Source organism: Pipra filicauda, unplaced genomic scaffold, assembly GCF_003945595.2.
Source record: "Pipra filicauda isolate LSUMZ 115617 unplaced genomic scaffold, ASM394559v2 scaffold118_size2161507_pilon, whole genome shotgun sequence".
Lineage (NCBI taxonomy): Eukaryota > Metazoa > Chordata > Aves > Passeriformes > Pipridae > Pipra > Pipra filicauda.
Window position 1 is genome coordinate 1,717,331 of NW_024103640.1, and position 13,884 is coordinate 1,731,214.

The 13,884-nt window shown below is 48.5% G+C and overlaps 1 protein-coding gene across 4 annotated transcripts in view; it reads right to left on the reverse strand.

The window, feature by feature from the left end:
* Positions 1-13,884, reverse strand: part of BCL11A (BAF chromatin remodeling complex subunit BCL11A) — a 72,711-nt gene that overhangs the window by 56,329 nt on the left and 2,498 nt on the right. For all 4 annotated transcript variants that reach the window (XM_039385851.1, XM_027738608.2, XM_027738606.2 and 1 more), the window contains exon 2: positions 9,774-10,103. In XM_039385851.1, coding sequence (XP_039241785.1) covers positions 9,774-10,103 — 330 coding nt within the window. The remainder of the gene's footprint in view (positions 1-9,773; positions 10,104-13,884) is intronic.

A 13,884-nucleotide genomic window follows, 5' to 3' on the forward strand; every position in this document is an offset into this window, starting at 1 on the left:
AGAAAGTCGCTCTGCTCCCAGGGAGCGCGGCCGCGGCCGCCGACACCGGGGAGTTTGCGGGGGCACCGCTCAGCGCCAGCGGCCGCTCCCAAACTTGGCTCTGATCTCAGCCGGCCCCCAGCAGGGCCTGATCCTGCCTGCACCTTCCAAAGGGTGCAGAGGAGGGGAGGCCGCTTTTCCAGCGATCCCAGGGGCGGGAGGAGGTTGGGGAGGGAAGGCTGTGACCGCCTCCTCAGCACCCCAACTTTGGAGGATGAATGAACGTCCATACAATTTCTCACCAGGCTTCCCCAGCCTCGTGGCTTATCCTACCTGCACACCCCTGCAGAGCTAAAAAGAGGATGCCCAGAGCTGTGCTAATGCCTTGTTTTTTTAACATTTTAACATTTATTGGACAGAAAGGACCCGTGCGACAGCCACGACAGCAAACATCTGGATCGGCCACGAGTCCCCAGTTTTCACAGATTCCCCCCAACACCAATGTTACTTCACACGAGGAGAGTTCAGGGAGGGCCACTGTGGGATGTGACAGCATCAACTGGGATTAGATTAAAGCCAAAAGTTTAGAAACTACTGCCGGGTCACCGAGCTGTTGAAGGCCATGTCTCCCAAACTGCCTTCAAGACATCTCCCCCATTAGGACATTTTTCCCCCCCGCTTCTTTCGCTGCTTCCCGAGACGTAAAAAACACACCACTGGGCTCTGAGTATTCCTTAAAATAAAGCAATTAACTTATTTCCAGGCTCCAGCAAGCGATTGTGACAGCCTCCCCCCGGCAGAAAGTGGGAGCCGTGGTCCCTGACCCCCGGCCAACACAAAAGAGGCAGCCCCAGCACAATGCCTGCTGTCAGCAACTGAATTATTTTTATACAGGAATTTTTATCTCTATGGTACAAACAAGTATGTGTCTGTGCTGACTTGTTAAGCAATCCACTTGTATGTAGAATAAGATTTTTTTTTCCCTGCTACCAGTCACACAGCTCTAAGATCAGAAGAAATACATACTCTTTGAAGCTCCTCAAATGTTTTAGTTAAAAGGACAGCAGTTGTTTTCAAAGATCCAAGAGTATCTTTATCAGAATTTAATTTTTCCTTATTGATTTTTTCTAACGTAACACAAATTTAACACAGGACAGTTTATAGTTTATTACAAAATAATACAGCCTCTATCTCTTTTTCCAAATGCATCCCACTGTGTTTTAGCTCCTCAAAGAGAACAAGGCCCCCCAACTACTGTTTCCCTTTGCACAACAACTATTTCCTAAACGTGAAAATCAGCATCAATAAGAGAGAAACACAGGGAAAAGCCCCCGGCCACCCTCGCACAGTAAACGCTCCGTGCACTGGAGATGCCCCGGCTGAAGAACGACAGTTTTGCTGATCTATTCTCTCACTCCACAAAGAATAAACTCAGTAGCTAAAATGCAACGAAACCCAGATGATTCATTCAATGTCCAAAAAAAAAAAAAAAAAAAACAACAAAAAAACCCCAGTTGTGATGCTGAAGCGAAGCAATTCCGGGTGACAAATTAATTGCTGTGAATTTTGGGGAAAGGGGAGGGAAAACAACACATTTTTATTTTTGCATTTTTTTACTTCCCTACCTGCTAAGCCAACTAAACAGGCAATGAATGCAAAATTAAACTCCTTACTTCCTAAAGGAATGAGGAAACTGTGTAGTCATTTTAAAAAGGTACTAGTTGTAGTAATAGCAGTAATAATAACAATAATAATATTATCCACAACAACAATAATAACACCACTAAAGGCAGGGCTCTTCTTTGAGCCTTTGTTGTTCAGCAGTAATTCCATTGTTTATTTAGGCAGAGGTTTTTCTATCTGCAGCTAAGATCAAATTGTAGGTGTAACTGTTCGGCGTTCAGGCAAAGCAGCAGGAGGGTGGAAGCAGAAAGCCCTTGGTTTTGACTGACCAAAGCTCCCCAAAGGTCTCCCTCCACCAGAGCATCCGCTCCGGTGTGGATCCCGTACCCTCCGGAGCTGCTTCAGACCTCAGCAGCACCCTGACAACGCCTACCTGGAAGGGCAGAGTGGAAGCACTGCTTCTCCCGACAGCTGTTTCACAGGGATATCGAGCCTCCCTGCCTTGTCAGCAATGCAGTTATTTGGGTTTTGCCTCTTGCCCCACTCTTGGGTGTTTCGGCTGTTTAGTGTGAAACACAAAAATCTCAGCTCCATACCCATCGAACGGGGGGAAGCAGTGGGGTTTGGGGATTTTTTTTCTAACAGCAACCTGTTCAGGTAAAAAGTTCCAGCAGAATTGCAGCAGGCGAGCGGGGAGAGGTCTCCGGGGAGAGCGGAGAGAAGAAACACTTTGGTGCACTGTCTGCAAACCCAGAATTCAGCAGCTTTTTTTTGGCAGCCAATTTGTTTCAAGTGTTTTGTTTCAGGAAACGTATGTATTTTTCTTTGTGCATTTTGTGGATTTACTACAACCGCTCCTGACAGCTGTTGATTCAGTTAAATGAGCACATTATTAAAAATCCTCGAACACAGCCACGCTGAAAAACAGACACCTTTGGATGGAGCTGAAGATTCGAACACACAAGACGATGCAAATGTAACCTCTGAGATAGGCATGTACAGCCTGGGCTGTGCCCGCAGCTGGGGGGGCAAAGGAGGCTCCAGCCCCTGTTTGTGGTGACTCTTGTTTTCTTTGTTTCAACCAGACCCAGACGCTAAAAAAAGAATGAAAAGCAAAGCAAACGATCCCAAGTATAAAAAATAAATGTTTGCTAATACTTGAAAAAATTACATCCCCAGTGGGCTGGCGTTGATGTGCCTCAAATAATTCTGCACCGCACTTTGTTTTCTTTCCTTACTCACTAACCAGTTTTGCAGAGGAAGGACACCTATGTGAAACCAGGAGGGAAAGAAGTGGATGTTTTCATTTTGGTTTAGATCAAAGGCAAACAAGAATGCAAACTGTGGCATATTGAATATTTCTTCCACTGCTGTCATTCACACCAGGCCATCGAAGTTTTATACAATTCCCCAGCCCGGCTGCATATTAAGCTGGCTGTGTACAGCTTTATTATAGCGTGGGGCTGAGGAAACATTAATATTCCTGTGTTGCATCTGACAGGACATTTACATGCGCCCATCTGAGCTCACACCTGAGAGCTGCTCCAAGGTACAGTAGCTGTGCTCCGATTGTAAAGGCAAATGAAGAACACAAATTCCCTGCTGGGATCGGGGCTGACCTCACCACACCCCACGCCGCAACCCTTTCCCTTGCCAACCCCAGGCAATGCCACCTCCGAATGAAGAATGAGCCACCAAGCTACCAGCCCTCGTGGAAGAAGAGCAAAAAAAAAACCTCACTGAAATATTTTAAAGATGCACAGCGAGTGCAGCTGGCCAATAAAGGTTGGAAAACAAACTGGCTGAACCCCGGGCGGGATGCATTGCATACTAAACCTGATTAGAAAGATGGGGAGGATGTTTATGGGCTTTAAAACGGGTTTGGCATTAACACAGGAGGGTTTGAATACTGTGAGCACTTGGTCTGCCCATCCATGGGGGTGGTGTGCAGTCGCTGGTCCAGCTCCTGCAAGAGTTTGGTCCAGGTCTGGAGGAGCAAAGTGCACCCAAGATGGGGGCCCTAAAGAGCAAACTGTGTTTCATGGGAATTCACTATCAGATCACCCCAACAGCTTGGGGGATTTGTGGGTCCATTAATGCGCCTGTTATTTTTAAAAGTGTGTCACAAATCACAGCAATCCATGTACTGATACCAACCATTGTGGGCCCAAACCTCCTATGCCCGACATTACCAGGAGTCTTTGCACAAAGTGAGATAAAATATGTTCATTAGCCCGGGGGGGGGGGACACAAAGAAGCAACCAATGGTTAATTTTAGGGCCATGCTACTATATGAAAATACATATATATGTCTTAATGTATTAAAATATATGGGCTCGGTGTATTTTATGAACTCGTCCAATATCCCAGTAGCTGACACATAAAATCGAGCGCTCCTGGACGGAAGCTGTGTTCAGCCTCCTGCCAGAGGGAAAAGACAACCTCCTTGGACTCACGACACCCGTGGCAGCATCACGACCCCAACAAAATCACAACAAGCAGAAAGGTAACGAGAGATCCTCAGCGATTAGCTAAAAAAAAAAAAAAACCACAAAACAAAAACACACAAGTGGCAACGTGCCAGGCCATGTCCAAGCTTGATGCTAAACGCCTTTTATTGCACAAAGCTGGTCCTACTGGATATAAAAACAGACTGGAGCTTGAAGGGAATTCTGTCCAAAAAGATTCCCGTAATGAGGATGCGTGCAGGCAAACAACTGGAGGCCGAGCTCCCGTTGCCCGACGGTGCCTCGCAAGCCTCTTTAGTCGCCCTTATTATTTGAATGAAATAAGAAAGAGCTCGTGGGCCGAGGGCTGCATATACAAAACGGGGCGATGCTAATAGGCCTCCTCCTCTTTAAAAGAGGCATTACCAAATTATGGGAATGTTTAGGGAAGACTTCGTTTCTCCCACCGGGCTAATTAGAAGGTGTTTAATTTGCTCCCTGCCTCAGTTTCCATCGCCCAGCGCTGGCTGTTGGGACTCACCGCGCAGGGCCTCGCGTTTATTACGCGCGTGATTTTCAACGCTCTCGGCACGTGATGCCAACGTGCACCTTCCAAGATCCATGTGAAGCTCAACATATGCCGGGCTGCCTCTTAAACCACGAGCTTTCTGGATGCGGCGATGCTTCTGCTCGTGGAGAGCTCCACAGTTCACTGTCCCACACACACCAAATATATTTCTCATCCTCTAAACCAGAACATCTGATTTACAAGAAACAGAAATAATAAAAAAAACCAAAACAAAACAAAACCAAAAACACCAAAACCAAACCAGAAATATTCAGGGCACCGCAACACTCTGATGCTCCCCTGCAAGGCTCTCGCCAAGGCAGAGGGAAACTTTCTACCCTGCTTCTGTGCTGCCAGTGAACTCATATTTGTGTTTCCAATAAAGAGCCATTTTTACATTAACTGTCTGGAACAGCAGGGAATAGGAAAACTAACACAATCTTTACCTCGTACAAAGGATGATATTGGTGTCACGTGTTTGCTTCTTCAAAAAACGCTATTTATAAAAGGGAATGGGGAAAGCAGGGAAACTATTGACTCTTCTCTGCATCCCCACGCGAGCAGCATTAGAGCAACTTTTTGATCCCCTACGTTTTTTACATTTTTTCCCCCCCGAGAAGTAAATTTCACAGCCGCACAGGCCACCGCCTTTAATTAAGCTTTCAAAAGTCTTCTGACAATGCCAACAATTGCAAGACACTTCTAGAGCTCAATCATGCAATCATCATGACACTTCTATTTACAATTTGTCTTAGAAAGAGTTTCTCTGACATTGTACTTTGACAAAACAGCCAAGCTGCCGGTTCACAACCTTTCTCTGTCTTATTTACAAATACAGCTTGTACGCAGCGCTCCAAATCTCGGGAGCAGGAGCCTTTGGGCAGCACCCTCACTATTTTTCCTGCTTGCCATATTTTACCCAGCCTGTGCCCTCTGTTTCTTTGTATGGGGAAAGCAGAGAGAATCTGACTCCAAAATATGCCCATATTCCCCATTCTTTCCTCCTCTCTATCTTTAAGCTTTCATCTCATTGTCCAGATGCAATGATAACTATTCAACGCAGACAGCAATATTTTTTTTTGTCTCCAGAACAAAACAAAACAAGGAATCACCATTTAAAACCTACAGAATTATAATGGCAACTACTAATAACAGCCCAAGAAAATTTCTGCTCAAAGACATTATCTCCTGAGAACTGTAATAATCAAATATACTCGGTCTGAAATTTAGTACCAAATAATATCCACCTTCCCCCGGTTGCTGCAGACAGAGGGTTTTCTTACATGATTTTCCCCACGTGTTTTATTTGACTGCCACGAGCAGCTTGAGAATATAGGATTCGAGGAGAAAAAAATGACCTCCCCTCCTCCTCCTCCCCTCTTTGTACAGTAAATACAGCATCCACGGATACACACTCGGCATTATACAGGGGAATACGCAGCAGCACTCCAAAGTGTTCCTCCAACTGCATCCAAGTAACATTTAAGCTCCTTCTTCACCCAAACCCCAACCTTTCATTAATTCCCTCGGATTTACACATTCAACAAACAAACCACTAAAAACCTGACACGGGCGGACGATAAATATTTCTCCAGCCTTTTCAATAAGTGAACAGCAATTTTACATCCACTGATCTCCAGATACTTCAGTTAATATTTCCCCCTATTGTAAAACACGAGAGCGGATAACTAAAGCCCCGCCGTCGCCCTCACTGCAAATCACGGGCTGCCGGTATCTGGTGGTGAGGCTTTGACATACATATTGATGAAAGCTGCCTCGTTGGACCCACACAACATATCCTATTAATTTTCAGTTAAATTTATGGCGTTTCAGCTCCAGCGCTGGATCAGCATCACTCAAAATTTTTACAGCAAGGCAGAGCTGTGGGCAGGCAGACACCCACATGGAAGAGCCAGGTACCCACACATGCCTGCACCCATACGGATCTCACGGCTCCTGCACAGGTTGCACACACACATATAAGCTCCTGTACTCATCCCTGCCTCTGGAAAACGGCGAGGATAAAGAGCAGCCTAGCGACGCTTAAAACAGACATCATTTCTCCCTGCATTTGGATGATTCTCTGCCTTCCTACCTCGCCTGTAGATCCTTAACCATTACTTATCTTAAGATGATATTTTACTGTAACACCCCAAGTTACCGACTACAAAACTGCCGGCAGAGCACATACCACACCCAGAGCTCACCCACCTCTGTATCCAGGGCTAACCTGGAACTCACCTTTCAGCCTCACAACTAATCGGGAACATTTTTACAGTGCTACAAAATACATACCTTCTGGTTTCTTACCAGAAAGATTCACTTCCCCCAACTTCTGTGTGTTTCTCTATAGGCAGCCTGTGTCTTTTTTGTACTTTTTAATTACACACTCATATCTTTAGCTTTTTGCATTCTTGCACAGAAATCAGATATAAAATAAGAGAATTGGAGGAGCCTGAGGTTCACTGCAGGGGCCTTCCAGAAGCCTGAACTCCACAGCTCAGGCTCAAAGACCCTCATTGGTAATTTTACTGCCAGACCCCACAAACTACTGGCTACCAGCAACGGGTCACTCCAGCTATCATCACACTTCTTCACGACACAAGGGATCTGAACTCATCCAGGTGAAAGGGGAGATGAAAACACGAAGGGTAGGGATAGTGCAAGACCCCATAACTCCTGATGCACCTTCTCCCCTTCCCATAGCCAGGCTGCATTTCCAACCAACAGGAACAACCAAGTGTCCCTTGGTTCTGGCCCAGCCAAGAAGGTGCAGAGGACCTGCACTCTTGGACCTCCTGTCCACCAGCACAGCTGGGCGCCACCACACAAAAAACCTGGGGCAGGAGAGCCCTGACAACTGCAATTTGGTCTCTGCCCATCACCACGGACCCTCCTGCGCAGCACCGAGGCCGCTCCCAGCTGGGCCCGCCCGCAGAGCAAAGGTGATCCCAACAAGTAAGAGCGAGCAGGATCAGGCCCCTGCCAATGCACACCTCTCCTCACCCACTGCCTCTGCTCACCAAACCATTCACAGTCAGTTAAAACCACGGCCCTTTCGGAATTAACAGCCCCCTGACAGCACACGAGCCCCAATCCTTCTCGCTTCGCGTCACCCGCGCCACGCAAAACGAGACTTGGCTCGCTGAGTCTCCCGCGCCAACCAAACGCCAGCGCGAAACCCCCAGTGGAGGAAGTCCCCCTCACGCAGAACTCCCCGGTGTGTCCATCCCTCCAGCCCAAGGACCTATTTGGGACCACAGGGAGGACAGTATGTTTTAATTCTTGCTTGACAGACGCTGTGTTTTGTCTTTTCAGCAGAGCGGCGCCGTACGTAAATACAGCGTTACATCACACCGCCGCTCCTCCATATTTGGTGATTTAGGATGGCTCCAGAGCTCGGAAGACTACAAATCCCTTCCGCCAGGCTCCTGCTTCATTAATCATGCCCTACGCTTCTGCTCGTTTCCCGTCAGATCACAGGCAGCACATGGAAATGGGTACTGCCCTCTACCACTCTGGGAAAAAAACCCACCTTCAACATCCATGTCTGGGAAGCGCAATATGGGGAACTGCTGGGGTTTTTAAGTCTCACTCAAAATGTAGCTTAGCAGTAGCTGAGCCTCTGTCTCCTCTTAAACGTACAGATATTCACGTTGCAAAGAAATACCTATTACTCTGCAGAAACAGTACGGACTCGCCCACACGCCGTACGCGTGTGCACGCACACGGCTTTGCACACAGACACGTGCGCAGACAGACACACACACACCCCCAACGCTTATCTGCTGCCACCACAAAACCTCTAAAAACTCCAGCTCTCCAGCACGATTTGACGGCCGGTTTGGATAAGCCAGGGAGGCTGCGGGAGCATCCCACTGAACCTCCCTGCGCCTACTGCCCTATTATGGTTTAACTCTGTGGCCAAAGCAAGCCCAAGACAAGCTCCAGCACATCATGTGATGATGTACTGCGCCTCCGACAACCCCGAGCGGTCCTGTGGGCTCCCAGAAGAGAGGTACCGGCAGTGCCACATCCCAAACACTGCTGGAGGGGAGTTTGAAACTGGTTCAGGCATTTGTTGGTGTTGATACACCGCGGTCTCGCCTTTTTCAACCAGCAGTATTGGCGCGGTTTGAAGTGATTTGCAACGCTCGCTGCAAATGGGTAGTACTTTTGTTTACTAGCAGGGTTTTAAAAGCAGAGCGTGCCTTGTTACACTCCCAGGGCTCTGGGATTTTCTTTCACTCTATTTTTTTGACCTCATTTGTGAAAATATCTGCACAGCAAATGACCCTCCTTTTAAAAAAAAAAAAAAAAAAAAGGCACTATGAAATGGTATTATTCACCCTATTTTTTTAAAAATCACATTTCATATTGTTTGTTGCACAAAACAGAACTCTGCCTTGGACATTTGTACGGCTGACATGTGGTTGTGTAAACCGCAAACAAAATCAAGATACATCTGTCAAAACCACATCAGAGACAAGAGAGAGCACAGCGAAGCATTTATCATTTGGCTGAGGAGGCAGGCTGCAGAGAGCAGCCTTTCCTGTCAAACCAACCTTTTGAAATTTCCAACATGCCCTTAAACTTTCCGAATAAGCATGTCTGTGCGCTTCAGCAACTGCCCTCTCTACTCTGGCCTGGCCAGTCGAAAATGGCATCTTAAAGTCAAGGTCGGTGGTGTCACTTTGCCATGGGGCTGTGTTTAATTACAGTCCATACGCTGACAGCCAATATGGAACCAAGGCTGGCTGATGCTCGGTTAACTCTTTCACCCCTGACTTTGCCAAAGACTTGAAAGCTCCTCGCTCTGTCGCGCGGAGGGCTCTGAAACCTCCTCCCGCAGCGCTACGGCAGGAGAGACACCGGGAGACGGTGGCTACAATACAGGCAAATCACGAGAGCGGCCTCAAACAATACCGCTGGAAACACCGGCTGGCACGGCACGTGCCTGTTGCTCCTGCCGCTGCGCAGGCACTAGGAAATACCACTCACCACCAACCCAAGGCAGGGAGGGTACTGAACACACCACGGGCCCGTCACGGCGAGCAGAACACAGACAGACACAGCAGTTCACAACTGCCAACACGCTACGTTTGCAACTGAAACGGAAATAAAACTCGCAAACACTTCTCCTTGCTTTAATTTACCTGCTATATGTTCCTGTTTAGGGCAAATTCCTCTAGATGACGTTGATAAACAATCGTCATCCTCTGGCGTAACCTGGATGCCAACCTCCACAGGATTGGATGCTTTTTTCAGCTCACTTGGTGAGGGTGAAGGTGGCTTATCCACAGCCTTCTCTAGGCAGAGACTGCCATTGCATTGTTTCCGTTTGTGCTCAATAAAAATAAGAATGTCCCCCAACGGAAAGTTCATCTGACACTGGCCACAAGTGAGGAGGTCGTGGTCCCCTTCCGGAGCTCCCAATGTGCCATGTTCAGGTTCGTCATCAGTGAGAATGGCTTCAAGAGGTTCGGCTGCAGTTTGAGAAACAAAAGGAGAATCATTAGAGCTCTCGGGAAAGGCACCGGGCGCAGAGGGGGGGAGGAACGCGCCGAGCCCCCTCTTCATGAATATTACACCCCGCTCTCCACGTCCGCCTGCTCCCCCCCCCCAGCTAAAGCCATGCAACACGGCTGTCAGCACGGCAGCGAGGGGATGGATTCATCAGTTACGGGGAAGAGGTTTGGCAGAGGCAGCTGTAGCATGCAGAACTCGGGAGAGCGAGCACCGCAACTGTCCCCGTGTTCCTACACGAGGGCAAATTTCCGACTCGCCGAACCCTTCGGTGCTAAAATTGAACGAACAGGCTGGAATAACTGCGAAACTCTCGTGCTACTACGAATACGGTGTTTTATTGCTGGATGCATTATTTATGTATATGAATCCAAGGCTAAAAGCACTGCACACACACACACACGCTCTCTCACACCACATGGGTGTGTATCTTCCACGAGCCAGACCCACTTTCTGAAATTCAGAAGCCTGAAATACGGCGTAGACAAAAGGTGTTTGAATATATACAGATATCGCATATTCCCTGTCCAGGCCGTGCAGGAAGCGTGTGTATGTGTGGAAAAGAAAAGAGAGGGAGAGCCAGCCCGCATGGCCACACACACCCGGGCATCGACACCCAGGGCACACACAGCTCTCAGAACACACGTGCACACACATACGTATGGATTTGTGTCACTGTCCCTGTCGGCCTGTTTGCGGCTTCCAATTGAAAAAAAAAAAAAAATCTAAAGGCAGTAGTTATTCGTGGGGGAGGGAGGGGATGAGGCAAATAAATAAATAAATAGATAGATAAATAGATGGCAGAAACCAAAATGATAAAAAGCAAGTGCAGCAGAAATGCCTGCGGGGCTGGGGGGGAGGCACCTCTCACTTTTCAGCTACTCCTCAGGATTCAAATAAATAGCAAATTCACCACCGAGTCCACCCAGAGATATTAAATGGATGGGATATTTTCTAGTACTTAAGGAAACAAGGCAATCAGTCATTTTGTGCTTTTTAATCCTGAAATAAGGGAATGCCTAAATTATCTTGAGCGTGTTAGCACTGGTGGCCCTCAGCATCTAAAAATCAGCCTGGCCAAGCAACTGCCACATTTCCTCGCAACAGTGAGAAGCGCCTTCTTTAAACTCAAAATACCTTGCCTAATGTTGTCAAAGTTGACAAATTTTCTGAATGAGCTCCAAAAAGCTTCATTATGAGGCTATTTCTGCTCACAGAATCGTCAGTGGATGCTCTAACGAGGCAGACTCGGCTCTCTTTTCTGTTGGCTTTTTTTTTTTTTTTTTAGGTTAAATTTGCAGAGAAATACCTTGGCAATCTCTGTGCAGTCTCCACCGCTATTGCCTTTCACGAGGTAAAAAAAAATAAATACCAGCAGCGTGTTGGTGTTCCTCTGCCTGCGCAATACAACACGCACGCTAACAGCAGTGAGCAGGGGGAGAGGGTACTACAAATACAGCCCACCTCAAAACACTGCCAGGTAATGCAAGAGAGACAGAATACAACTCCTAAACAGTTAATCAGCCTGACCTTCTTTAGCTGGCTGCCAATTTCACATTTAATGAACTTAAAGCCACAGAGAATCAAAAAATAGATTTTAATTTGACTGCACAATATTGGAACTGATTTTGATAAAGTGCAAAAATCCAGTGAACTCAGGTTAAATTTATTTCAACCCTACCTAGGCTGAATATTGAGGAGGAAGATCTGGAGTAGCTCCCAGTTGTGCTGCGTAAAATAATATTGAAAGAGCACACTACCTCGCCGTACCTCAGCTCCAACTAGGACACAGGGATCCAGTCCATCATTTCTTGCCTCTAGTACTACTTCTAATTTAACGTAAGGTCAACCACAGGAGTATGAAGGTTACATTCGCATTAATAAAAACAATGTCTTAATCGCTGGGGTTTTCTCCTAAACTTACAGACCGACAAGAGCAAGAGGCAGCAACGTGCGTGCGTCTCACACTCCTCGGGAAGCCGGGAGAGGAGCAGGGTGTTTCTGCGGGATTGCCGGGGCATGGCTGTTTTTCCTCCCCAGCCGCTCCCTGCGTTCGGACCGAGAGGGAGTAAATTATTGCAGGACTAATTCCACCAGTAGCTCGCTGCACGCCGCAGACAAAGGTATTTTGCGAATCTAAGTTCGAGCTCAGCGACCCTCCGCAGCAGAAGACACAAAACCACCCGTATTCCCCTCAGAACTGGCTTAGCGAGGAGCTCTGCATAATCATTACTCAATTATAATGTTTTCCCGCGGCCTGATTCCTTTCTGACGCTGTCACTATTATTTAGCAGGGGAAGGTAACCCGCTGCTTCAACACCAGACAGTTAAAAGTAGCGCTGAGCAAAAATAGACTTTGCTAAAAGTCTGTACGGACTGGGCTGATTTACAATCAAAACCAGGAAATGAAGTGGTAATTCAGAGGTTGCTGATTACACCTCCACATTTCACCTAATTAATTTTATAGGAGGCAAAGTTCTTGAAAATAACAAGATGATCAAATGTACAGATATAAAATCTGTAACCTCAACATTTTCTATGCTCTTAACGTAAATTATTGCTAATTAACAAGAATTATATACTAATGTATGAAATACGGCTGGCACCGTGTTCGCTGCAAAACATTTGGCTCCTGGTGGAGGCAGAGCCGACAAAAAATATGCTTTTTATTATGACTGCTACTTTTAAAACAAAATATAAAATACCGGGATTACAAAGAAAACACCGGAATACAATTCACCTGGTCTTGCCTCCGATATGCAGGATCTGTCTTTTAATTCTGGGGCAATCAAAATTCCCTGCCTGGGTCCCTAATCATCCGTCTCTATTTTTCATGCAAATTGCCCTTCCACCAACATGTCTTTTCAGCTTTCCCCCTTCGCCCTCCTACTCCCCCCTTCTTCCCCCTGTTCCCAGTCACCAAAACAACCGCACCGGCAAAAGCGGGATGGCTTTTGGAGTGTCGGGAGAAAGGAGGTACTGGGGGTGATGGGGCGGGGAGGGGGGGATGCCACGGTACGGTGCGGGGAAATGCCCGCGGGGCAACGCGGATGCGCTGTCGGGGCATTTCCCCGCACCGTAGCGTGGGAAGGATGGAGAGGGGTTGTTTAATCCCAAGTTTGTGTCCTGGGATCGTGCGGTGCAAGGAAAAGACTTGGGGGTACAATGGGAACCGCCAACACGTTACGGGGGAGGGAGGGGAAACCCGGGGAGGGGGAAGGCGAGCATCCCCCGCTGCCTCCCGGAGCAAGCAAACTCCGCGCAAAATTAAGAACAAAGAAGGAGAAGGAGGGGGGGCGTGGGGGGGTGGAGGGGAGGGAGCTGGGCGCCCTCCCCCTCCCGCCGGCCGGGAGGCAGCGGCGGAGCCGGCCAGGTTCAAGTTCGCGGGGCTGCCCGGTTGTTTGATCTCGCTGTGCCTCCTAGCGACCGAATCGGGCACGGAGCCCGCCCGCCGCCTCCGCCGCCCCGGCCCCGGCCCCGCCGCCGCATCCCCCCGGCTCGCCGCTCCCCCGGCCCGGCCTCCCCTTCCCCCCCTCTCTGTCTGCCGGCCCACCCACCCCACCCCCTTCCCCATCCCGGGGGCGGCTCTCGCCGCAGGGCCCCCCCCGGGCCCGTCCCGGCCGCCGCTACCGCCCCGCACGTGCGGGAACTCCGCGCTGGCCCGCGGGTGCCTCGGCGAGGAGCAGCCGCGGGGATCCCGCCCGTCGCCGCTGCCCCGGGGGGCGAGTGGGAACCCCCTCA